The sequence below is a fragment of the Chanodichthys erythropterus genome, chromosome 8 (assembly GCF_024489055.1).
Source record: "Chanodichthys erythropterus isolate Z2021 chromosome 8, ASM2448905v1, whole genome shotgun sequence".
Lineage (NCBI taxonomy): Eukaryota > Metazoa > Chordata > Actinopteri > Cypriniformes > Xenocyprididae > Chanodichthys > Chanodichthys erythropterus.
The window spans coordinates 33,863,961-33,889,631 of record NC_090228.1 but is presented as its reverse complement, the minus strand read 5'-3'; the positions used below and the strand labels follow the sequence as shown (position 1 = coordinate 33,889,631).

Sequence of the window (25,671 nt, the reverse complement as noted above, 5' to 3'; positions counted from 1 at the left end):
AAAATTTTCAGAAGATGAAATCAGTTGCAAGTATAAATCCATTCAGATTAGTAACAAAATGTATTACATGTGCAAAATGTAGATTATTAAAAACTCCCTTCATTTCACTGATTATGAAGAATTATGTAATTATAAATTCAGCACACAGTTTCAAGTAAATGATTTTTTGTTACATTTAATCAGAGAGAAGCATGTTCCTGATCTACATTACAGAGCAGTAATGTGTACATCAGTCTACTGAAGAGAAGCTGAACATTGCTTTTTGAACATTGCATTGATTTTATTACTGTTATATATATTTGAAATTTACTCAAACTCAACATGATTCTTATGTTTGGAACAACCATGTCATATTTGGAACCACTACATGTTTAAACCTCAAACACACACACTAGAACATTATTACCATGCAAACTAAAGTAACTACAATAAAACATTTTTTTTTCAATAGAACAATGTTTCTAGACATTTTTTACAGTTTTTGCTCTTATTCTATCACGCCATCCTAGAAATAAATGCTTAAAATTACCAAAATAATCTACCAATAGAACGTCATCTTTGATTTTTTTTTTTTTTTTTGCAGTAAATGCAGTTTCAGTGGAAGAGATCAATCATTTCCTACTTTCTGTAGCCATCATCTTCATCACCACCACTATCCTCTTCATAATGAGGTGCTGAAGAGAAAAAGTGTTCATTTTCACTTTAATCCCTGCAGAAGTTGGCCGTATTCGACAGTGTTGTTGTCCTCATGCAGGTCCCGATTCACCCACTCATCCAGACGCTCACGCTGCTTCTGATCCAGGATTCCCATGCGGCTGTACTCCGACACCAGGTTTCGGTATCCTGCTTTGTAGTAGCCTCGGATGCCTTCATCGGACAAAACGTGACACTGAGATGAAATGCTTTCACCTGGAATTAAACAAAAGAATGTTATTAAGTGCAGAAACACGACTGTTTTTTACTCTTAGAGATTGACAACTCTCAGTTGTGGTATGCTGTGCATTTAATATCTTGTGCTGTATTTATTGTTGTGTTTACTGCCACTTTGTCTTCTCATTTTTGTGCTAAATGTTGTTGAGTGTATTCACTGCTGTCTGTGACTTATTTTTGTTGTACCAAAGCTTTGAATTAGGGACTGTTATTTCCTCTGTACAGTTGTATATGGCTCAAATGGCAATAAAACTCTTTAATCTCTCAAATCTAATTGGTCAAAGATTACATCAAATAAACTGCATTATCATACCTACTATAAACACCCTGATAACTCACAGTATGTGTTGGAGGGTAGATTATACATGTGGTTTGCGAGATTAACACCTCAGAGTTTCTTACCTAGAGCTTCTCTGAGCTTTTGTGAGGTAAGAGGGTGGTTCAGAATCATGCAGCGTTTCAGCAGAAGCTCCATGTCTCCATTAACCATGGCATCTGCTAGAAGTTTCCTGTAAAATAACAGAAATGTTTAATGTTTAATACTACTCTAAATTCCTGTAGTGTTCATTGGAATTCTGTTGAATTGTCTTGAACGTGTCCGTAAACGTTACCTGGCCATCTGTGAGCGGCTGCTTGGGCCTGTAGTTAAAGCTTGTTTGTGATCTTGTCCCAGAACCTCCATGGCAATCAGGCTCAATCCATTATTGTCAGTCTTTATGCTGCTGATCAGTTTATAAAGCTCTGGGTTTTTATTTTTAATCTCGCTCACTGAGTTTGAGTTTTCTATGACCATCTGAGCCAGTCTGATGGAGTCCTTCGGTGGAATATGGCTTGTGTTGAGCGTTCCTTTGTTGTTCTCACTGCACCTCAAAGCACTTTGAACTCTGTCCAGAGAGAATGAGAATGAAATTAGCATGAAATCTGCTTATTTTAACTAGCCAATTTAGAGCTCAGGTGAGTACTTCCTCTAACTAAACTTGAAACTAGAGATCTTCCTCTAGTTTCTTTCGCTTTATGGAATCAAATAAATGGACACATAACACTCCTGATTAGGTGTACTATATTTCAGTGCTTAAATTATATTAATTATTTGGTGTATCAGGTAAATTCTCTTTCTTTCCTTTGTGGATCTCTATACACACTGCTGTTTTGTTCTGAATAAATAACAGAAAACTTTACCTGTTATATTCACCAACAAATCCAAGATGGTACACTTTGATGAGGATACGTTCATCACTTCCGATGAACTTAACACTCTGCAAGTATTTCTGCAGTGCAATATCTGTCTCCTTTCTACTTCCTCCAGTTATGCTGTATTTCCTGGGGTTTTTGAGACAGAAGTCGTATCCTCTCTGGAGAATAAGCAGGGGTGTGTACGATTCAAGGTTTATCTGGATCTAATGAGAAATTAAGAGTGTGAGATTAAACACAATCCTGATCATCTCTCATCATTGAATGAACTGAATTTCCCTCTGATATAAATAAAGTGATCTATAAGTTAGTCGTTCAGTTAGTCCGTCTGAGAAACAGCAAGTGATTTCAGGACATCAGTCAGTCTGAGCATATCTTGAACTAAAGTCTGGCTTTTGCACTCAGGATGTGCACACTGGATGGAACTGGAATAAATACTTTGAATGTTGCAATCCCATCTGACTTATGATAGCTACCTGAATAGTAACAAAGCACTGTTCACCAGAGGAGAACTGGCCCCCTGACTAAGCCTGGTTTCTCCCAAGATTTTTTTCTCCATTTTAACACCTGTTTGCCACCTGATGTCACCTGTTGGAGTTTGGGTTCCTTGTCGCTGTCGCCTTTGGCTTGCTTAGTTGGGGACACTTGACATTTGACTTGACATTTAATATTCAACAGTGCTTTGATCTGCCTGCATTGAAACTACTCTTTAAGAGCTGCTGTGCAGCCAAAATGATATACCAGTTATCACTGTAAAGCTGCTTCAACACAATCTGCATTGTAAAAAGCGCTATGTACTGTAAATACAGGTGACTTGACACACATCATCCCATGAAGAAATCATAGTCATAAAGTAAGTGTACTCACCTCATTTTTCACTTTCTTGCGTAGTATCAATGCTTCCTCCTCCATCTTGCTGCCAGTTGCTTGTGCTACAGCATGATAAAGAGCATTCTGATGATCTGAGTTAACGCTGATTATCTTGCCATCATCCTGGACAATATCAAAATGGCCACTGTATAGCTGTGCATCAACTCTGTTTTTAAAATTAAAAGTAATTACATTCAGTACACAAAGTTCATTATTAACACTGAAAAGAATTTCTATGCATGAGCAGGATAATGCTTTAATGATTAGTCTTACTGTGATGTATGTGGGGCTTTTGCAGATTTGGTTACTCTCAGTTTTATATCTCCTGCTGATTTGGTGGTTCCTGGGTAACGTTCCTCAGTGAGCTGTTTTCCATTTTCATCAACGACTGTGAGTTGAATCCCTTTTCCATCGAGCAGGTTACTTTTTGTGAGCACGTACACATCGAGCGCTGTAACAGGCTGATCAGTTTTGCTCATATTTTCTGTATACTGCATTAGTTTTGTTTTGTCCTCATCTGAAAGTTGTTCCACTTCCTTGTGACTCGCAGATTTCTTGTTGTGTTTTCCTCTCTGATCATCGAAGAATTGCTGAGTTTTATGTCTGCGCATGACTTTATCTACTGCTTTTCCTGTAGCACTGTTCAACTCTTTCTTAAATGTGCCAGTCATGAAAGAAGTTATGTGTTCAGAACAGGAACTGATGAATTGCTCAGAAACTTTCTGTGTGATAATCTGCAGAAGTTCTCCTTTAAGGCGTTGTACATCCTGTAAACTGTGTCGTCCATCTTGGTCATACTTTGTCCTTTCTTTTTCATGCTCACTGATGCTCTCCAGTAATTCAGGAATAAATTTATTTTGCATTTTCTCTTTTGTTGGTATGGCACCCAGTATTTGACAGAATTTAGTTTCATACTCAGCTACTTTCAGAACCAGCTTTGCCATTTCAAGCACACCTGACTGACTCTCTTTGTTCATAATCTCTGTTGCTGCATCAGACACATCAGAGAGTTTGCTGATAACATCCAGTTCTTTGGTACAGTCTAGTATGAGGTGAGGAGTTATCTCTTTGCAGAACATATCAATTGATTTTTTTATTTGGCTCTCATAATTCTGGTCAATCTTGAAATTCTCTTTTTCTAAGGCAGCTTTTGGAATGCCTGAGCTGATGAATTGAGCTAGATTCTGATCCAGGTCACTGCTTTGCTTCACTGATGAAGTAACAGCATTCTGAAAAATGCTTTGTAAAATCTTCTTAAAGATTTCCTGGAGTGCTGCATCGATTGCGTAGTTCATGGCAGTGAGCACAGACTTTTTCCCGATTTCTTTAACTGCATACATAGATGCTGCTTTTAAGTTCTGTTTGACCACTGTTGAAGATGTCATGTTTTTCATTGCAGACTTAAAAGATTCTTTACTGAGTGATGATAAACCAGACTGAGCACTTCCTTTGATTGAAGTAAACATTGTCTTTCCTGATTTGATGAATTCATTCGCAACAGAAGAGAAAGACTTTGTACCATTGAGAAGACTTTTTGTTACTTTAAACACTGTGGTAACTGCTTTCTTGATAACGCTAAAGCCAGCCGTTAGCAAAGCAAGCCCAATGCTGATACTCTTAGATATTGCCCATTTCACCCAACTAAATGTGCCGTTTATCATCCCCTCTACTCCATTGATCATGTCAGACACTCCTTCTGAAATCAGGGTCAGTCCAAACTGGCTGGCTGTTCCAAGTGACAGCGCACAAACAAGAACCCCAGCGAGAACCTGTACCACCCCGAGAAAGAAACATATCAAAGCATCAAAGCAAAACTTGGGCTTGTTTTTCACCTCAAAAACAACACCGAGGCCATAGTCGTATAATGCTCTCATCTCATTAGTGATGATGAAGTTCTTTTGTTCAGACAGCATGTAGACTGAACAGTCCTCTGTAATGGCATCACTGTTGCTTTCCTCCAGCTCTTTAAGTTTATTCAATGCTTTATCAATGTATGTCATCCAAGACTTAAAGATGTTCATTCTGGCCTCCATTTGACTCTGAAAGTTGTTGTTTTTGTCTGTGCTCTGATCTTTGTTACCAGTGACTGATAAGTTACATGAGACCATTGTGTTTGAGACTTCTGAGACATAGACGTCAATTGATTTCTTTGCATCTTCCAGCAGTTTCATAGCGTCTGCTTTATAGTTACCCTTACTAAGGTTGATGGTGATGTACGCCTGGTTATAGAGTGCCACAGCCTTGTACTGTGGGTCAGAGTTAACAACTTTTTGCCAATAGTATTCAGCTCCAAAGGCATTGTTGGATTTGTCACGGCAGTGTAGATCAGTTCTTACAATTGCCTGTTTGATGTGATCGTAGAAATTATCGCATTCTCCTTGCAGCAGCTTTCCACTTGTTTCGTTTATTGTGCTGATAAGATCTGATTCAAGTTCTCCTAAGTCATCATGTCTATTGATGTGATCCTCGTGAAGGATCAACCACAAGGCCCAAGATTCTTTCAAAGCATTGATGGCAGGCTGATAATCAAACTTAGGCTGATGATGTTTAAAGCAATCTGGAATATTTTTAAGATGCATTTGCATGGGGTCCAGTTTTTCTTGCTCTGTGTAATTCCCATCAAAGTCCTTCAGCAATTTACAAAATGTGGAGAACAGATTTTCCTTTAGGTTTATTTCAACCAGCTCATCACTTTCCATGTCGTGGATTCGTTTAATTTCATAGTCCTCTCTTAGCTGGCGCATGATTTCCACTGACTGGTCTTGGTAAGCTGGTGCAAGATGATCACAGTTCACAACCATTTGGACCATCCCAGGATTGCCTTTTCGAGATGTACGACCAAATATTTGTTTCTCGACTCTTCGGTTTTGAGGAAAGTGAGTAAGAAGAACAAAAAGACCACCACACTTATTTACACTTTCATCAACCTTTATGTCTGTCCCTCGTCCTCCAAGATTTGTAGCAATGATGATTCTGCCTGCACAGAATTTCTCTCTTTCAATGTTGTGTTTCTCACTGATTGTGTACTGAGTAATCTTTTCTGCCTTGAATCTGCCATCGCCTTGTATTTTCTCTTTTAGTTCATCTGCTGTTTTAACATCTTCACAAATGACCAAGACAACTTGTCCTCTCTCTGCTACTTTCCATGAAGTTTCACAAATAGTCTGGATCCATTGGTCATTCCCACCTTTGACCTGGATGACTGGAAGCTCCACCACCCTTTTATGGCGATATGCAGGTACAGTGTAGCTCTGTGCTTTATAATGTCTTGCCAGAAAATCCCGATCTGCCTTACCTCCTAATGTACCAGAAACACCAAAAATACCACTCCCACTGAGATACCTTTTAAAATAATGGAAATTTGACATGTAATTTGTCACATTGGATATCGGTGAAATCGCAAGTTGGTGCTTGAACTCCAAAAACTGTTGCAGACCATTTCCCCATTTCTTGTTTTTCTCCAGCACACCGCTTGCTTTGAAGTCTACTGGAATTATTGCATTATACTTTTCTCTGTCATGAATGCCAGCAACTTCTCTTTCAGCGGCCGGTGAGGTGTAAATCATGTATTCGCGGTCCTGTGACATCTCAACAGCCCTTAGTGCATTCTCAACAAAAACTGGTAACTGATTCTCAATGTAGCTTTTCAAAAAAACAGGGATGACAGTGAAGTTGTTGGATTTTTCGACTGTTTGAGGGTTATCTGAGTACATGATATATGACTTTATTGTGCTCACAGTAGCATCAATTAGTGATTTCTCAGACATGATTTCGCATGCCAGTCCTCCTTCCAGCAGTAGAATTTCAACATTAAGATCACCTTGTTTTTCCTGAGCTTAAAAACATTTTGCTTTCTTTTTCTCTAAAGAATAGCAATTAAACACTGCACTGTTTTCCAAAACCTCCTCAAATATACGCAGAAGATCATACTGTTGTGAAACTCCAAGTTTCTTCATGACTTCAGATAATGCTTTAGACATTCCGTCCTCATTCCCATCATCTTCATTTTCTTTCTTGCTTTCAGCTTGATGTAACTTTTCAACATCCTCCTGGGTGTAGAATCCCAAATTCACTCCAGGTAGCAAGATCTCATTTGCTGAAAAGCTTTCTGATGTTTCCAGTCCCATAACGGCTGTTGTTGCAGCTTTATGAAAGTACTGTATCCTTGTCGCCCATTTTATTTCCCTTGTTTCAAGCATTTCAATTGGTTGACAAATAGATATCATGGCCCATATGTTGGAAAGGACTTGCTCCACATGCCTAAATCCAGTAGATTCATGGGACAAGAATGTTACTTGAACGCCACTGTCTAAGGTCATGTAGTCCACTTCATCCACTATTACAAGCTCAAATGTCCTTGTATCACGAGTAGTTCTTTTCTCAAATTCCTGTTTAAGTATGTCTGCTGCAAAGACTCCCACTGTGCCATATACTATTTGTTTACTGTAAGCATCTTTAAGATCTTTCTCTTGTTCCTGTTGTGAGTAGGCACTTGCATACTGTGGAGGTACTACAGATGAGGTGACGCCAAACATTTCAAAAAACTTTGTCCACTCTTCTTGATCTCGCCTGGCTAGAACCGGAGAGCTTGTCACAATGTCCACTTTTGTTCCACGAATGGCCAGGATTGTTGCAAACATGGCTAAGATACAGGACTTTCCTTCACCTGTGCCAATCTCTAGAAGACATCCTTTATCTTCTGTCAGCTGTGCCAGGAGGAGCAAAAGCAATGATGCTAGTTGTGTACATCTTGGAAAATAGCCTTGAATCTTTGTGTTGTCTTTTGTGGTGATTGTTGAGCAGTCTTGCACTGCTATTGACATTCCAATTAAAACTTCTTTCAGAATGTTGATATCTGGGTTTTTAAGATTAAGGGATGTTATCTTCCTTTTCAAATTAGCAATTTGTTCTTCAGTAAGGTCCACCAATTGATATCTTGGGAGTTCCAACTCTACATGTCTAAGAACATCCTTCAACAGCACCAAGACTTTCTCTGGGCAGTTTGCTTCACGAAGTTCCTTCACAATTGTATCAGCATCTTTGTCCTTGTCATTTTTTATTTGTTCTTGAAGAAACATTAAGGGGTTTTCATTTGTAAGAGCAGAGAGAACGTGGATGCATTCCAGGTGGTATGTTTGTGCTGTGTGGAGAACTGAATCAAGTTGATCACAGTTGATAGCTGAACTTTTACAAATGAAGAGCATTATTTCTGTTGGTGTCCAGATCCTGTTAAACAATATTTGACCCAAAATGTCCCTACTTTGTGGTGAAAGCTCTGAGATCATGTCAAGTACATTTAATAAAATGTGATCTGCCAAAGTTGGATTTGTGGAATGAAGCTGCTCCACCAAACCCAAGAGAAAGTCATACTTGTTCTCCCAGCCAGGCGGCTGATCTTCATCATCTTTAGCATCTTCAGTGCTACTGTGCAGAATGAACTGTAAAGATGCCTCGAGAACTGTGAGCTTCTCTGTGAGAGACAGTTCGCTATATCCTACAGCTTGATCAAAGGTAAACTGAGACCATACTGAAAGGTTGTGTTCTCTACTGTATTGAACGGCAAGTTCATTCTGGAGCATCTTAATCCTGTCCCAAATGTGGTACTGCTGTATCTCTTTATCTTCTGTGATCTGGTACTTTAACAAAATGTCTTTGAATTTTTCTTCAACCTCAGTAACCTTCATAAATGTGCAAAACATAAATGGGTCTCAGTAAAAAGTGATATTTTATCACATGCTGTATATATATTGCTTAATCCAAATTAAAGTCATACCTCGTCCCTCTCGATTGCAGCAGCATCGTCTTCTATTTGTTGATGGAGAGCTTGTGTGCGTTCATGATGTTGCTCGCGACCTCTGAAGCTCTGTTTTTCACGAAGACGCTCTGTTGCTCGAGAAAGCTTGAGTCTGGATGATTCACTCTCTCGGTCCAGCTCCTGTTGAATCCTTTTCTCGCGTTCCAAACGTTCTAGACGTCTTCTCTCCTCCTCTTGCTGTCTCTGTTTTTCATCTTCTTCAATTTGTCCTGTTTAAAGATGAAATCAAATAGCATGGTATTGGAAACAACATATAGATACTTTATAAATCATTCTAATATGCTGATTTGCTGCTCAATAAACATTTCAAATTATTATCAATGTTGATAGCAGTTTTTGCTACTTAAAGAGATAGTTCACCCAAAAATGAAAATTAGCCCATAATTTACTCACCCTCAAGCCATCCTAGGTGTATATGATAGTGATAGGTGTATAATAAAAACCAATAGGGTGACGGGACGTCAGAGTGGGTGTAGCCACAGACCAGGAAACTATAAAGCACTCCTGAGAACAAAGAATGCCAGCTTCTGTGTCTTCAGCAAGCGCTCTGTGTTATTGTGTGTCTTATTTCGTGTTGTCTGTCAGTTACATACACAGTTCAAAATATCTCTTTGTCTGAGGACAAGAGTAATGGACGGATTAATAAAACGTCATAAAAAAAAACTGCAACTCCTGCAGCCGCATTTAAATGCAGGAGTGTAGCCTATTCTATTCCTTAAAATATCAAATATCAAATTCAGAAACAACACATTCCAGCGGATAGATCGCCTCTTATTAACACAGAGCTACGAATTTATTATCAAATTGAGATATTTCTTTCTTTTTAGGTACAATTATTCGCTGAGTTTAAGTTCATTTTTGAGTCGTTTCAGATTCTCGCAGAGAGACAGCTAAAAGCTCACCCTGTTTTTTATTTATTTTACTTTATTTTTCAAAAGTACAAGGTTTTGTTGTTATTGTGAGCGTAGCTACACAAAAAGAAGTAGACCTGTCATGATCACCGTCTGCTCCTGTCAGTTCCCGGACTACACTTCCCACAATCCTCCGTCAGTCACATGTTCACATCACACCAATCACCCGTTGCCACATCCACCCTAGCACACCACACTGATCACCGCACCCAGCTGCTGCTCATTAACAGGACTATAAAGGACTTCCACTCACACCACCTCACCGCGAAGTATTGTTAACACTGTTGCAATTTCTGAGCGTTTATTCCCTGTTTGCCTGTCTGTTCTCGACCTTGTCTGTTCCTGTTTATTGACCCGTTGCTGCCTGTCCTGATCCTTGCCTCGTATACTGTTCTGTGAGTGATATCTGCCTGCCTTTTGACCTACCGCCTGTACCCTGACTACGACCCTGCCTGTCCTTTGCTGCTCCTGTTTGTTCCTGATTGACTCTGCCTGTACGACCATTCTCACTGTAAATAAAACGCTGCACTTGGATCTCCAACCTGAGTCTCCCATTCGTAACAAGACCATTAGTCTTGCACTAATCTGTAGACTATCGCCAAAAATGACTGAAGGCCTGTTTTAAGTTGTTTCAGCTGTCATGAGGAGAAAATCCATCAGAACGCGCCGGCGCTTTCGTCTACATCACCTATTGACATCTTCTCCGTCATGTCGCTAGGCAATCTCCCTATCCCGCGGTGTTTTTTTTAGCCGCCCATTCCTGCCCGCAGCAAAATTCAAACCGCCCGCTCCCGCGAGATTTGCGTTGGGTCCCGCGGGACCCGGCGGGACTCAATCCCAATGCAGCCCTCTAGCCTGCTGCACATGAGACCCTTACAGTGGTGGCTTGAGACAAAGGAGTTTTCTCAGAGGGGAAATCCTTTTCACATGATCAAGGTCACGCAGCGATGCCTTTATGCTTTAGTCATGTGGAAGAAGCCTTGTTTCCTGTCCCAGGGACCTGTGTTGGGGGCTCCTTGTCGTCGCGTAATGCTAATGACGGATGCTCCCCTCATAGGCTGGGGAGCGGATCATGAGTGGTCGCTCAGCTCAGGGTCTTTGGGGACCATCTACTTTCCTGGCACATAAATCGGCTGGAAATGATGGCCGTATTTCAAGCTCTCAAATACTTCCTCCCAGACCTGAGGGGCCATCACGTGTTGGTCCGCATGGACAACATGTCGGTGATCTCCTATATCAACCACCAGGGGGGTCTGAGGTCTCGCCAGTTGTGCAAGTTAACCCATCAGATCCTCCTGTGGTTCCAGGGGAAGCCCCTCTTACTGAGAGCAGCTCATATCCCAGGGCATCAAAATGTGGGGGCAGACATGCTGTCAAGGCAGGGGCCGTAGCCCAGGGAATGGAGACTCCACTTCCGAGGTGGTAGAGCTCATCTGGAATAATTTTTGTTGCTCCCTCATGGAATTTGCACCTGGTATGGTCAAGGCTTTCCTTCATCCTAGACCTGGGTATATACCCAAGGTCCCTGCCAACGTCCCAGGGCTGATTGTACTGTAGGCTTTCTGTCCTCTTCCTTTTTCTAATCCGGATCAGGAAAAACTTAATCTGCTTTTCCCAGTTATGACAATAGACACTTACGTCCACAGAGCTGCCTGTCGAAACACTGAACATTTTTTTGTTTGCTACGGGCCTCCTAAGAAAGGGGGCCCTGCATCTAAGCAGAGGATGAGCAAGTGAGTAGCTGAGGCCATCTCACTTGCTTATGAGTCGGCCAGACAGCCTTCACCTTTGGCTGTCTGTGCCCACTCTACTAGGGTTATGGCTGCCTCAAAGGCTTTAATCTCGGGGGTTTCACTCCATGAGATATGTGATGCAGCTGGGTGGTCCTCTCAGCATACCTTTATTAGGTTTTACAACCTTGACTTGGGCTCCACTCCGGGGTCCTCGGTGCTCTTGTCTTGAGGATAACAGACAGGCACTTGGAATTATGGTGTAGTTGGGATAGGGTTCCCAAAGCGTTTGACGTAGTGGCTACATTTACATGCACCCAAATAATCAATTTGTAATCGGACTGATGGCTCAATCGGATTGAAAAACGTTCATGTAAACACCTTAATCGATCCGATTGAGCTCGATCCGAATTAAATTTCGATCGGATTGGAAGGGGTGGTTTATTCCCTTTCTAATCCGATCCAGTGGCAAAAATTTACCATGTAAACACTATGGAGTCTATGTCTATGGAGCACATGCGTAGTGCAATGTTGACACGCATTACGCAGTGCGCAAGGTCACGTTCACATCTTTAGTTGTATCCCTTCACCATAATATTGGAAATATTTCAGTTTTAAAACAAGAATGGAAGCCAAAGGATATTACATAAGAAGCAACGTGCAAATTTGCGCAAGAGTTATGCCGGAGAAAAAGTCTCAACGGTCAGTATATTCACTAAAGAAAGTGAAAGTAAAAAGTGACAGAGCTGTCACTTAATAATTTTATAGGCCTATAATTCATTGTATAAGACCTAAAAAAATTATAAATAAATAAATCATTTTCAAAGATAGCAAATAGCTTAATCTTATATTATCCTCAGAGCACGTCAGTTATGCGGTGATGCGCACTGAAATTATTGCGGGGCAAATTTATTATAATATTAATTTAATAATGAAAGAAAGAAGCCTTCTAATATTGCCAAGATTTGATGCTTTTGACTATCGGCTATCTGGCTATCGTCGATACATGATCATCGTCTGTTGACGTAACCTGGGTTACCGCAAGTATGATTGATATGGCGTCACATAGCAGAGCGTGTGAGCAAAAGTTTTAATCGGAATGTATATAAAACACATATAAACGGATATTTAAATCAGATTACAATGTTTAGAGTACATGTAAACAGATCTGCAATTTGATTAAATTCATTCGGATTGACGAAAATTGGTGCATGTAAACGTAGCCAGTGTCTATGTTCCCATGAAAATGAAAATCTTGGGTTACATCTGTAACCCTGGGTCCCTATATAGGGAACGAGACGCTACGTCGCCTAGCCATACTCCCTGCACGCCTGTGAGTGTCTTGCTTCAGCCAATCAGAAGGCGGCGTTCTTTGTTCTCAGGAGTGTTTTATAGTTTCCTGGTCCGTGACATCACCCGCTCTGACGTCCCGTCACCCTATTGATTCTATTTCACAAGTGCTTCATGATGCAATCATGCAAAGGCGTTCCCAAAGCATTCAACGCAGCATCTCGTTCCCTATTCTGGGAACCAGGGTTACAGACGTAACCCGAGACGTTTTCTATATTTAGATTCCAACCACTGAGCCATCATTGGAGGACTCTGCAGCCAGTTCTAAGTAACAGTTTTTGTGTTTGCTACCTCCAAATTGTACTGATTCTTATAAATGTCCAAGTTAAAGATATACTCACTCTTTCTGTCCAGCTCCTGTTGAATCCTTCGCTCTTGTTCTAGACGTCTTCTCTCCGCCTCTTGCCGTCTCTGATTTCTCTCATCTTCTTCAATTTTTCCTGTTAAAAAATATCATCAGACACCACAGGATTCAAATCAACATACATATTACACTTTATCATTTTATGGGTTACTTAATTTGCACAGGAAATAATTACCCACTATCACTCAGCTCTATACACGTGCTGCTGTCACAGCTGTACATTACAGATGTATGCACTGTTTGTATTAACTGCATGATTGAGACTTATATCTTGAACAGTCCATATATTTGTCGTGTTCAGTTAATGGTGGCACGTGGATGGGAATATGCATAGTAATGAAATGCAGATGACATTATGGATAGTAAAACTAGGTGTTGTAAGCTTTATATATGGTTATGATTACACTAGTAGGTGTAATCAGGAGCCAGGGTGCTGGTAATATGCTCTGGCCCCGTCCCAATATACAGCAAAGCTCATACTCTTAGAACAGCCAAGGCCAGCAGAACCAGCGAAAAAAATTCCCTTTATAAAACCCAGTCAGTGGAAGATTGTGCGTACATGAATCTCCGCCCCGTCTCCTCCAAGAAATAACCATATATAAAGCTTACAACACCTAGTTTTACTATCCATGATGTCATCTGCATTTCATTACTATGCATATTCCCATCCACGTGACAACAAGACAAATGAGATGCAGACTATATGCCATCACATCGTGAGCTCATTAATTCTTTCTCACAGTACCAGTGACTGCAGTGAGTGATTTTACCAATCGCACTGAGACATTTAAAATGATACCAAACATCAAAAGGAAAAATAGATTCACTTAATGTGTGGTATATAGACATTCATAGTGAACTTTGAGTGACTTGAATAAGTTGGAAAGGAAGGGAGGAAGGAGAGGGGGATGCAAAGACAATGAGGAGAGAAGTTTGGACAAGGCTCTTTTTATGCTCTTTCTCTGAGACCTTCTCTCAAGATTGGTAAGTTTTATTGTTTTATTGCAGGGTGTTTGATCTCAACTGTTTGTCTTAGCAGGAAAATCAAGTCTTACAATACATTGGTGTCTATAGGGATGTCAGCAGAAAGCTTTCAGATTTCATCAAAAAATATCTTAATTTGTGTTCTGAAGATAAATGAAGGTCTTACAGATGTGGAACGACATGAGGGTGAGTAATTAGGGACTGAATTTTAATTTTTGGGTTAACGAACCTTTTAAACCCGATTTTAGAATAGTTTGAATTAAAACTATTTTAGAACAATTAAAATTAAATTAAATCAATCATTTTTTTTAATTTTAAAAATACTTCAGCAGAGGCAGGGAAATTTAGACTTGATATAGTAACAAACATACTGTATATTTACTGTTAAAATCACATGATTACAATACTTCTGATTGTACTGTGAAAGGGGCGAAGGAACAAAAGATTATGTGATACAAGAATATGTTTTTAAAAAATTAAGAAATTATTTTGTGATATCAGAATTATGAATGCTCAACCTCTAGTCAGGGATTACAAATGAATTGTTTTTCTTTTCGGTTTGCTCTTAGAAAAAAAATAGTATTTTTTTTAAATATTTTTTTTTATTTTTTGTTTTATTAATAAAATGATTTTTAATATAGCATTCTTTTTTATAAAGATAGTATTGTGCAAATATGCTTAAAGGGTTAGTTCACAAAAATGAAAATACTGTCATTAATTACTCACCCTCATGTCATTCTACACCCATAAGACCTTCGTTCATCTTCAGAACACAAATTAAGATATTTTTGATGAAATCTGATGACTCAGTAAGGCCTCTATTGCCAGCAAGATAATTTATACTTTCAGATGCCCAGAAAGTTACTACAGACATATTTAAAACAGGTCATGTGACTACAGTGGTTCAACCTTAATGTTATGAAGCAACAAGAATACTTTTTGTGCACCAAAATTAAGAAAACAGTGACTTTATTCAAAAATATCTAGTGATGGGTGATTTCAAAACACTGTTTCATGAAGCTTTGAAGCTTTACAAACCTTTTGTTTCAAATCAGTGGTTCGGAGCGTGTATGAAACTGCCAAAGTCACATGAACTATTGATGTGACTTTGGTACTCCGAACCACTGATTCGAAACAAAAGTTTTGTAAAGCTTCATGAAGCAGTGTTTTGAAATCACCCATCACTAGATATTGTGGAATAAAGTCGCTGTTTTGTTATTTTTTTGGTGCACAAAAAGTAGTCTTGTCGCTTCATAACATTAAGGTTGAACCACTGTAGTCACATGAACTGTTTTAAATATGTCTTTAGTAGCTTTCTGGGCATTGAATAGGGGAGTGTTCTTGCTGGCTATGCAGGCCTCACTGAGCCATTGGATTTTATCAAAAATATCTTCATTTGTGTTCTGAAGATGAACGAAGGTCTTAAGGGTGTAGAATGATATGAGGATGAGTAATTAATGACCGAAATTTCATTTTTGGGTGAACTAACCCTTTAAAAATAACATCAAATCGAACACAGGGGAAATAAATCTGGAATGGGACACTCAACAATCACATATGGGTGGGATGGTCAAGGGTGCACAAAACTGTATAGTGTAGTGCAGAACTGATATGTTTGCAGTAACTTACCATAGTTGGGACAGTAACGAGTGCCACCCTCAGAGGTACAGTGCAACTGAATCTGGGAACGGTCGTAGGTTTCTTTTAAGATAAAAGAGGTGTCGCCTTTATGGGTGTTAAACTCATAGGAAAAACTATTCCATGAGTGATTATTATATCTGATGTGGATGTAGCGATGGATTGCCTTGGCCTCCTCATAGGATGTTGTGCCGCCAGAACCAATGCATTCATACTGGGAAGCAGAATTATACATCAGTTTCCATCAGAAAAGCAGTCAATAAAATGACACGTAAAGAACAGACTTATATTGTAAGATATTATGTCATACTCTCATCTGGCTAATCAGAGGACATGCTATCTAGTGCCCGGGCTGCACTGTGGCCTCAAACAGAAAAAGCTCGGAAAGAAGGGAAAAAAGCTTTCTTCAGAGGTCCACATGGTTACATCAAATTAATGTTACCTAGTCGATTTTTTGCTATATTATCACACAAGTGTATCTGTATTTTACACAAGTGTGTTTTTATTTTCTTTGTGTTGATTTTGTACGTTTTCTGTTAAAATGCAGTTTTTGATAATTTCACATAAGGTCAGGGTATTACAAACTTAGTCAAAATCAGTGCTTGTTCTCTGAGCTTTTAGATATGATTGTAGTGTTAAGGAATAAAGATTATTGAAAAATTGATGCAGATTTTTTGTTTAATGAAGTTTTTTGTAATAAGGTAAAAGAGTTAATTCAGAAAATTACAAAGGATGCAACATTTTCCACTCATGTAAATAGATGGGAATACCTTAAATTTAAAATTAGATATCTTTCCATTAATTATAGTAAAATATTAGAAAAGGTTAAAAGGCAGATTGAATTTACTCTTATTCATCAAATAAATAAACATTGTTTAAAGAGGTTTTAAGGGCTGCACGATAATGGTTAAACTGATAATCACAATTATTTTTCTCAAAATCATAATCACGATTATTCTATCAAACAGGGTAATGTAGATATTATTGCCATTTTGCACGTCCTTTACCAACCTACACTTCACCAAAAAGGCCTGTAGGTGGCACAGCGACTTCATTTAACCAACTATGATAATTTTGTTAGATTGTAAATCAATACAAAACATGGCTTTGGTGAGTGCTTTATAATCTGTATTCACATTAGATTTTAAAGCAACACAATTAATTTGCAAATGAGACAAACCACAGATTCAGATTGCCCTGCAAATTTGTAAAGCAAAGAACAATGCTTTTTTATATAGCCTAATAAATATATATATATATATATATATATATATATATATATATATATATATATATATATGTCCCTTGGCTAGAGAAATTAAATAATTTATTGAATAGTTTCTGTATCTGTGCAGTTAATAAACACTGCAGTCTGCTGCTGTCACTTTAAGACCTGCCGCACACGGACTAGTGAAAAACGCTTAACGTGGCGTAATGTACTGAGTATTAACTATTTTTCTGTATAGTATGCTTTATTAGTATAGTGTTTACTAAGTTTGGTCTTTTAATGTCACTGTCTTAGTACATTAAGCCATGTTAAGTATTTTCTTTATGGGAGAAAAATGCTTCATTAAACATGTTGCAATTTTATTTTGGGCTCATCTGCTTTTCTGTACGTAGTATGCTTTTTTAGTATGATGTTCACTAAGTTTGGTTTGTTAATAACAGTGTCTCAGTAAACTAAGCCACGTTAAATTGTTAGTTCACCCAAAAACGAAAATTCTGTCATTTATTACTCACCCTCATGCCGTTTCACACCCGTAAAACCTTCGTTCATCTTCAGAACACAAATTAAGATATTTTAGTTGAAATCCGATGACTCAGTGAGGCCTCCATAGAGAGCAATGACATTTCCTCTCTCAAGATCCATTAATGTAATAAAAACATATTTAAATCAGTTCATGTGAGTACAGTGGTTCAATATTAATATTATAAAGTGACGAGAATATTTTTGGTGCGCCAAAAAACAAAACAAAATAAAGACTTATTTAGTGATGGCCGATTTAAAAACACTGCTTCAGAAAGCGTCGGAGCGTTGTGAATCAGCATATCGAATCTGGTGTTCGGAGCGCCAAAGTCATGTGAGTTTGACCTGTGATCCGAATCATGATTCGATACACTGATTCATAACGCTCCAAAGCTTCCCGAAGCAGTGTTTTGAAATCGGCCATCACTAAATAAGTCATTATTTCGTTTTTTTTTTGGAGCACCAAAAATATTCTCGTGGCTTCATAATATTAATATTGAACCACTGTACTCACATGAACCGATTTAGATGTGTTTTTAGCACCTTTGTGGATCTTGAGAGAGGAAATGTCATTGTTAACGAAGGTCGTAACGAAGGTCTTACAGGTGTGGAACGGCATGAGGGTAAGAAATAAATCACAGAATTTTCATTTTTGGGTGAACTAACCCTTTAAACATTTTCATGTTAAGCATTTTCATGTTAAATGTTTTAGAACGTCCCAGTGGCGATATATGATATGATCAACTGATTAACATTATGAAAACTGGTAAAACCTTTAGGAAGTTCAAAAGATAAAACGCCAAAACTACTAATATTTTTTCCAACAATTCCAAATTATGTTCACTTTCCCGATTGAATTGTCACATGGGTTGCAAAAGTGCATTCTGCAAACATTAAAGTGGAGATCATTGTTGCATTTGTTGAAATTCATCGCTGAAGGTTTGATCATGGCAGTGATGAAGATTTGCAGATAGAGGAATTAGATTTAGCTGTGAAAAACCTCAAATTAAATAAATCACCTGATCCTGATGGGCTTACTTTAAACTTTTTATAGATTTCTTTGGAAGGATTTAAAAGAATTATTGTTTAAAGCTTTTCTACAATCTATTAAAGAAGACACATTAAGCTCTACACAGAGACAAGGACTGATTACGTTACTAACTAAACCCGATAAAGACTCTAGATATATAGATAATCTGCGTCCGATAACCTTGTTAAATACTGATTATAATTTTTTTTCCAACAGACTTAAAAAAAAAGGTATAAATTAGGTTATTAATGAATCTCAATCAGGTTTCTTGGCGGGTCGCTCCATTCATAGTAATATAACATTCATTATGGATTTGTTGGAATATAGTGAGCGGATAGAAGCTTTTTTGAAATCTAAACATAAAATAAAACTTTACACCACATAATTCCTTAATATGGAATAATAAGTTTATTCTACATAGAGAATATATGTATTTACCCATTTACAGTATTTAGGAATTATTTGAGACAATACTCAAAAACTTTGTTAAAAGCAAAAAATATGTTAAGTCTAAGCCCCTTAACACTGATGTCTTTGAATGTAAGTATGCCAATTTGTTTTGTAAAGTTGTAATATTTTGTTAATACTTTAAAAATAAAAAAGGACATTCTAACTAGGGAAAAATAACTATGAAACAGTATTTAGAATATAGTATTTCATAAGTAATCTGGTGTAGTGAATGCTCAAAGTTCTTACCCCTCTGTTCTGGGTGGCAAAGTACCAGGTATAAGGAGTGCCATTGACGACTGAAACCTTGGCACCCATTATTCAGGATATTCTGTTATATTAAAACAGTAAACACTAGTCAGTATGTAACTTTATGATAATAAAAAACAACAACAATTGAAATTGCATTATTATAACAATTTATATTTAAAGGAACACTCCACTTTTTTTGAAAATAGGCTCATTTTCCAACTCCCCTAGAGTTAAACAGTTGAGTTTTACCGTTTTCGAATCCATTCAGCCGATCTCCGGTTCTGGCGGTACCACATAGCTTAGCATAGTTAATTGAATCTGATTAGACCGTTAGCATCGCGCTTAAAAATGACCAAAGAGTTTTGATATTTTTCCTATTTAAAACTTGACTCTTCTGTAGTTAAATCATGTACTAAGACTGACAGAAAATGAAAAGTTGTGATTTTCTAGGCTGATATGGCTAGGAACTATACTCTCATTCCAGCGTAATAATCAAGGAACTTTTCTGCCGTATCATGGCTGCAGCAGTGCAATGATATTACGCAGCGCCCGTGAGCCCCTGCTTGCACAGGGAACGTGCCTTGCAACCATGGAGACGTTTGTGAGAGACGCTGCGTAATATCATTGCACTGCTGCAGCCATGATACGGCAGAAAAGTTCCTTGATTATTACGCCTGAATGAGAGTATAGTTCCTAGCCATATCAGCCTAGAAAATCACTACTTTTCATTTTCCATTGGTCTTAGTACACGATTTAACTACAGAAGAGTAAAGTTTTAAATATGACAAATATCAAAACTCTTTGGTCATTTTTAAGCGCGATGCTAACGGTCTAATCAGATTCAATGAACTATGCTAAGCTATGCTAAAAGTGGTACCGCCAGAACCGGAGATCGGCTGAATGGATTAGAAAACGGTAAGACTCAACTGTTTAACTCTAGGGGAGTTGGAAAATGAGCCTATTTTCAAAAAAAGTGGAGTGTTCCTTTAAGTAACCTAAAAGGTAACTGAAAAAAACCCTCACCAAATACAACCTGATTTCATTTCTGTGCAGAGAAGTTGATGGCTGGGAGAAAAGTGAAGTAGCTCATGCAGTCTGATGCTCTTTATAAACTGTCCATCAGACGTTGAGGACAGAAGGGGGCGGAGCTTAGGAATATTTAAGACAAATCATTACTCCAGTCTTTAGTGTCACATGATCCTTCAGAAACCAGTCTAATATGCTGATTTGATGATCATGAAACATCTCTGATTATTATCTTAAAACATTTTTTCCAGGATTATTTGATGAATAGAAAATTCAAAAGAACAGCATTTATCTGAAATAGAAAGCATTTGTAATATCACTACCATTCAAAAGTTTGAGGTCAGTAAAAAAAAAAAAAAAAAAAACTGAGAAAGAAGGAAAAAAATAATTTTATTTAGCAAGGATGCATTAAATTGTTGTTACAAAAGAATCTATTTTGAATAAATTCTGTTCTTTTGAACTTTCTATTCATCAATAAATCCTGAGAAAAATGTAAACATCTGTTTTAACATTGATAACAATCATAAAAGTTTCTTGATCATCAAATCTGCATATTAGAATGATTTCTGAAGGATCATGTGACACTGAAGACTGGAGTAATGATGCTGAAAATTCAGCTTTGATCACAGAAATAAATTACATTTTACAATATATTCACATAGAAAACAGATATTTTAAATTTTAATTTCACAATATTACTGTTTATTTTGTATTTTTAATCAATTGAATGCAGCCTTGGTGAGCCCTTGGTAAGAGACGTCTTTTAAAACACTTAAAAAAAAAACCAATCCCAAACATTTCAACAGTATACAGCCAAACCAAAAATTATTCAGACACCAGATATTAAAAAAAAATAATTAAAAGTAAAAAATCCTAAATTAAAAGTTGCTTTCAATTATACTGTATGCTGAATGGTTATAATTAATGACTACATTTTAGGGGAAAAAGTGTAATAGAGACATCAGTATCAGCATTGATATCAGTGATACCGACCTTTCAGATGTCATTAAACAAATATTTAAAATATACTGTCTTTACTCAATGTGAAAGTGTTACAATATAAAAATACATTAATATCCGTATTATTAGGTGTGAATAATTGTGTTTATTTACAGAAACATTTAATTAAAGTTGCCAATGGTATTATTTAACTCCTGGGTTCTTGTTTTATCATATATTATATTATTAACAAGAACTCAGGTGTTAAATATTATCACTGACAACTTTAAATATGTGTTTTGTACTTTTTATACGTTTTTGTACATTTATCTTAAATGTTCCTAAGTTTAGCCCCCTTCTGTTCTTATAAATGAGGCTGTCACTAATATTTGAAAAATTATCACATAAACATGTCCTAAACACTGTTTTCAGTTTCAACTTTAATTGCAATTTCCTCTTTTGTGTTCATGATAGGGAAGCACCAGAATTTAAAACAGGAATTAGAAAATACTCTCTGAGAGAAAGTCAAACTGAAAGTTGAGGGTTTTCAGGGAGTTCAGAGAGAGTTCAGTATAAGGACATGCATATATGTACTTCTGTTCAAAAGTTTGGGATTGGGAAGATTTTTATTTATTGATTTAAACATTTATTTATTGATTGATATATTTATTGATTCTTCTGCTCACCAAGGCTGCATTTATTTAATTTAAAATTAAGTTGTAAGCAGAGATGTCTGTAACAAAATTCTACATTTTAATTTACTTTACTGTAGGCTACATTCACACAGTCATTGTTTGGGATAAAAAAACCTCTCCTGTCTCCTGTTCATTCATACAACAACGTACAGTAACAGCTTGCATACTGTCTGTATGCACAAATAACCCCTTTTTTAAATAAAGAGGCAAAATATCACTTTTCAATTACATGAGTCAGAATCAATGTCAGAATCAATCAAAGATGGCTGCCTGACCCTGAGTGTGTGTTGCAGATCCAGGGTTCTTTGACATAAATTGGCTACTAACCTTTGATAATCTGATCGGTCTGTGAAGTAACTAAACAACAAAGCTCCTCAATGAAGTAACTTTGAGACAACCATAATGAGAATACTCAAGACCACGCCAGCAAACAATGGAGCAAGCCACGGATATCACACTCAAGCATATCTGGGATGCAATTCTTCAGACTAAAACTGACATCTATGCACATATTGATGCAAAAATTGCACCAATACAAGCAAGCATTGAAAAAATACAAGGCTCTATGTCAACAATAAGTGACCAGATAAATATGCTGGAACAAAGAGTGAGCTCCAACGAAGACAATGTCGTGAAACACGTGAAGCTACTTGAAAAAGAAAACATTTACCTGAGAGCCAAAGTTGACGATGCTGAAAACAGGAGCCGTGCTTGTAATCTCCGGTTCATAAATATTCCTGAAAAGTCTGAAGGCAGGGACACCACTGCATTTATGAACCTGTTAATTCCACAGCTCCTGGGCAAGGAAAGTTTTCCGACTTCGGCTCCTATTGAGAAGGCGCATCGCACTCCAACTTTCCTGCCTGGGAACAAAACACTGGAAATACTTGCTTCCATTAAAAACAGTTATGATGACTTCTACTTGAAGATTCAGCAAAGTTTTGATAAACTGCATAACTGAGCAGTAGACATTGCTATTTGCCGTAAAGTGCATACACGCTATAACGTGATGATGTAATAATTGTTGTAAAATTGGAATGCAGACTTCTCATAGGCCCTCGCTTTTGGTTACGGCTGATATTGGCAAAATAGAAAGATGAAATAGTAATTTAATTTTATATGGTGTGCCTACCATTTATTCAAACTAGGGTTCTCTTTGTTTTTCTTTGTAAGCCATTATTTCCATTTTTCCTTCATTGATACCTGGGTCTGCTGAAACATGCAAGAATACAAAATGTGTCTCACGCAAGTCTTTGTTTGTCTTTGTCTCTGGATGTCTATGTTTGTGACAGAATGTATGTCTATGTATATCTGGGTGTATGTGTGTGTATGTTTGTCTAGGTCTCCCTGCTCACCATCGCCTAACTCCTGTCCCAGTGAAATCCCACTTTTAAGAATATATTAAACTAGATAATATAATAGAACTAGTAAAAGGCTTAAAAAATAATTCATTTAAATATAAGGAGCTTACCCTCGAAAATTAACCTTGTACGGGCCGGGGTCACTCTCTACAAACCAAATATTATAACAATTTCTGAAACTTGGCTACATTCTAATACTGCAGATACTGAAATTATAATTGAAGGATTTACAATGTATAGAGCTGACAGAGGTACGAGAGGATGTGGGGTAGTGATCTATGTGGACATGAGTCTCAATTCCAAATGTATTGTATTTTCCATTGAGCCAATTAATTTTGAGAGTATTTTTGTAAAAATAATATTTCATGCCAATAAGTCATTAATTGTGGGTAGCTTTTATAGGCCCCCCTCTGCTCCAACTGACTCTTTGTCAAATATCCTAAATACAATTGGCTCATTAGACAAAAGCAACACAAAAGAATTAATAATTTTAGGTGACTTCAATAGAAATTGGCTTGACCATTCTCCTACTAAGGACAAGAACTTAATTAAAAGTGTAAATTTCACTCAGCTAATTAATGAGCCTACCAGGGTTAACGGCCAATCATCATCACTTCTGGATTGGATTTTGGTCACCAACCCAGAACGAATAATTACATCAGGGGTAATGTAACGGATTGTATGAGTGATTCCATTGTATACTGTGTGTGGAAAATTAAAGTACCAAAATTAATTAATAACATTTAGGCAATGTAAAAATTTTTATTTAGACCACTTTAGAAATGACTTACTCAATATACAATGGAATCATATGTCATTAATCCCTTCAATTGATGATGCCTGGGAATTTTTTTTTATTCTGAAGTGATGAATGTGATTGATAAACATGCCCCATATAAAATTCAAAGGGTTAAGGGAAGGACTCTGCCAGGGTTGAGCTGTGATTTACTGAGCCTTTATAAACTAAGAGATAAAGCATGGGATAAATATCATAACAGTAAACACCCTGATGACTGGGAGGTTTACAGGCGCCTACGCAATGACTGCAAAACTAGGACTAGAAATGCTCAATCCAATTATCATAAAAACAGCCTGTCCCAAGAAACCAATAAGCCAAGGCAATTTTGGAAAAAGCTAAATGCAGTTCTTAATCGCAACAACAAAAATCTGATTAAACAGATCTGTGTAAATGATGGTTTTATCTCTAAGCCAGAAGAAATATCCCATATTTTTAATGAACATTTCTCAAATATCAGCCAGTCACGACCAACCCCGTATTGGGATACAACATACCAAAATGACACTCCCATACACCATTTTTGTTTTAAAATGACTTCACCACAGGAAGTGCTTAAAGTTAGACATAAAATGAAAACCAATACGAGTGCTGGGCCTGATGGCATTGAAGCAAAATTTATCAAATATGCTGACCATATTCTTATGTATCCCTTGGCAGAGCTCTTTAACTTGTCTTTTATAACCAATTCACTGCCATCTATCTGGAAATGTGCCAGAGTAACACTAGTGTTTCTACAGATATCAACAATTACAGACCTATCTCAATTATATGTGCTGTCCAAAAGATATTTGAAAAACTAATCTTTAATCAACTATCATCATATGTCAACAACAATAATATTTTATATCCCTGTCAATCAGGGTTTAGATATAACTATTCAACAACAACAGCTTTACTTCACCAATGATATCTATACAGGTTTTGATAAGCAAGAGTCTACCGGTGCAATTTTTATAGATTTGACCAAAGCATTTGACACTGTTGACCACTATCTTTTGTTGGACAAGCTTTATTCAATTGGTGCCTCCAGAGAGGTTTTGCTCTGGTTCAATTCATATTGTCACGGCCAGCTCGTTCTTGACCGTAACATAAAGAGGATCACACACACAAATGAGTTCTTTGAATTGCCATGTCGTTTATTACAAAATTATCTGTTCCAAACAAAATAGCACAATGTCTAGGGGAATAAATAAACCAAAAGAAAATAAGAATCCAGTGGGTAGGAAAGGTTGGGAAGAACAAAAATGAAAACAGGTTGGAGCAAACGACTTCTCTGGAGAAACCCGTTCTACCAGAGGAAGTACTGTTGAGTAGATCAGCCGGCTATTTATACTCTCCACCCATGAATTATCCAATTGGACTTTACACCACATCCAAACGCCACACTGCCACCACCAGGTGACGAAGGAAAAGACAGGGTCGTAACACCTCCCTCCTCAAAAAGATTCTGCAAAGAATCAAAGAGAAAGAGGAAAAAAAACACAAAAGCAAAATGTGGAAAAATACAAAAATCAAAAATATGGTCCATCCATTTATAAAGCGCTTCTCACTCCACCTCATCTTCCAGCACCTCTGGGCCCTAGAGACGCAGA

The 25,671-nt window shown here is 37.5% G+C and overlaps 2 protein-coding genes across 4 annotated transcripts; both read right to left on the bottom strand.

Moving 5' to 3' along the window:
- On the bottom strand, nucleotides 1–6,758 carry LOC137024784 (uncharacterized). Its single transcript, XM_067392662.1, has 6 exons — nucleotides 3,265–6,758; nucleotides 2,989–3,157; nucleotides 2,110–2,327; nucleotides 1,542–1,814; nucleotides 1,333–1,439; nucleotides 1–909 (listed from the first exon to the last, which is right to left on the bottom strand). Exons 1-6 carry the CDS (start codon nucleotides 6,756–6,758, stop codon nucleotides 698–700), a joined length of 4,473 nt encoding a protein of 1,490 aa, XP_067248763.1. The 3' UTR covers nucleotides 1–697.
- A 69-nt stretch (nucleotides 6,759–6,827) lies between these two features.
- Nucleotides 6,828–25,658, bottom strand: LOC137024787 (uncharacterized). 3 transcript variants are annotated; one of them, XM_067392664.1, is made up of 7 exons: nucleotides 22,590–25,658; nucleotides 20,283–20,407; nucleotides 19,257–19,338; nucleotides 15,775–15,997; nucleotides 13,139–13,237; nucleotides 8,765–9,015; nucleotides 6,828–8,669 (listed from the first exon to the last, which is right to left on the bottom strand). In XM_067392664.1, the coding sequence occupies exons 3-7, from the start codon at nucleotides 19,323–19,325 to the stop codon at nucleotides 6,828–6,830; spliced, it is 2,484 nt and encodes an 827-aa protein (XP_067248765.1). In that variant the 5' UTR covers nucleotides 19,326–19,338; nucleotides 20,283–20,407; nucleotides 22,590–25,658. The 3 variants fall into 3 exon arrangements, with proteins under 3 accessions (XP_067248765.1, XP_067248767.1, XP_067248766.1); XM_067392666.1 differs by having other exon boundaries at nucleotides 20,283–20,371; XM_067392665.1 differs by lacking the exon at nucleotides 22,590–25,658 and having other exon boundaries at nucleotides 20,283–20,487.
- Between the last annotated feature and the right edge of the window lie 13 nt (nucleotides 25,659–25,671).

Bases quoted from the DNA above. Each gene is read 5' to 3' on its own strand.
- LOC137024784 (XM_067392662.1), bottom strand. From the start codon at position 6,758: ATGTCTGAGAAATCACTAATTGATGCTACTGTGAGCACAATAAAGTCA. The intron at 3,158-3,264 runs GTAAGACTAATC...TTTTAAAAACAG, and splicing joins AAAGCCCCACATACATCACA to AGTTGATGCACAGCTATACA. The intron at 2,328-2,988 runs GTGAGTACACTT...ATTTCTCATTAG, and splicing joins GCAAGAAAGTGAAAAATGAG to ATCCAGATAAACCTTGAATC.
- LOC137024787 (XM_067392664.1), bottom strand. From the start codon at position 19,325: ATGGGTGCCAAGGTTTCAGTCGTCAATGGCACTCCTTATACCTGGTAC. The intron at 13,238-15,774 runs GTAAGTTACTGC...ATTTTTTAACAG, and splicing joins TCGTTACTGTCCCAACTATG to GAAAAATTGAAGAAGATGAG. The intron at 9,016-13,138 runs GTGAGTATATCT...ATCTTTAAACAG, and splicing joins ACAGGAGCTGGACAGAAAGA to GACAAATTGAAGAAGATGAA.